Source organism: Eimeria mitis, genomic scaffold (assembly GCF_000499745.2).
Source record: "Eimeria mitis Houghton genomic scaffold, Emh_scaff254, whole genome shotgun sequence".
NCBI classification, from domain to species: domain Eukaryota; phylum Apicomplexa; class Conoidasida; order Eucoccidiorida; family Eimeriidae; genus Eimeria; species Eimeria mitis.
The window spans coordinates 25938-26387 of record NW_013570880.1 but is presented as its reverse complement, the minus strand read 5'-3'; the positions used below and the strand labels follow the sequence as shown (position 1 = coordinate 26387).

Here is a 450-nt window from a genome sequence, read left to right as displayed (position 1 = left end):
ATATGTTAATATATTTATATATTTATATGTTTATATATTTATATATTTATATATTTACATATATGTATATTTATATATTTATATGTTTATATATTTATATATTTATTTATTTATATGTTTATATGTTTATATATATACGTATATCTATAGAAGTTCATATATGTTTATGGATTTATATATTTTGTGTATGTTTATAACAGCTGATTTCGTATGTGGTGCTGCGGGGCAGCCACAGCAACAGCAGCAGCAGTAGAAGGAGCAGCAACAGCAGCAGCAGCAGCAGCAGCAGCTGCTGCTGCTGCTGCAGCAAGAGCAGCAGCAGCAGCAGCAGCAGCAGAGACCGTCGTGCTAGGAGAAGGGAATGTCTGTTCTGTGTGCATCATTTTAATAAAATATATTAATTTATTTTAATTTTATTTATTTAAAATATATTAATTTATTTATATTTAT

The 450-nt window shown here is 28.4% G+C and overlaps 1 protein-coding gene across 1 annotated transcript in view; it reads left to right on the top strand.

Moving 5' to 3' along the window:
* Nucleotides 1-210: 210 nt before the first annotated feature.
* Nucleotides 211-450, top strand: part of EMH_0005520 (uncharacterized protein) — a gene marked incomplete at both ends in the record, with an annotated part of 1243 nt that continues 1003 nt past the window's right edge. Inside the window, one exon of the mRNA XM_013497218.1 lies at nucleotides 211-363. Coding sequence (XP_013352672.1) covers nucleotides 211-363 — 153 coding nt within the window. The remainder of the gene's footprint in view (nucleotides 364-450) is intronic.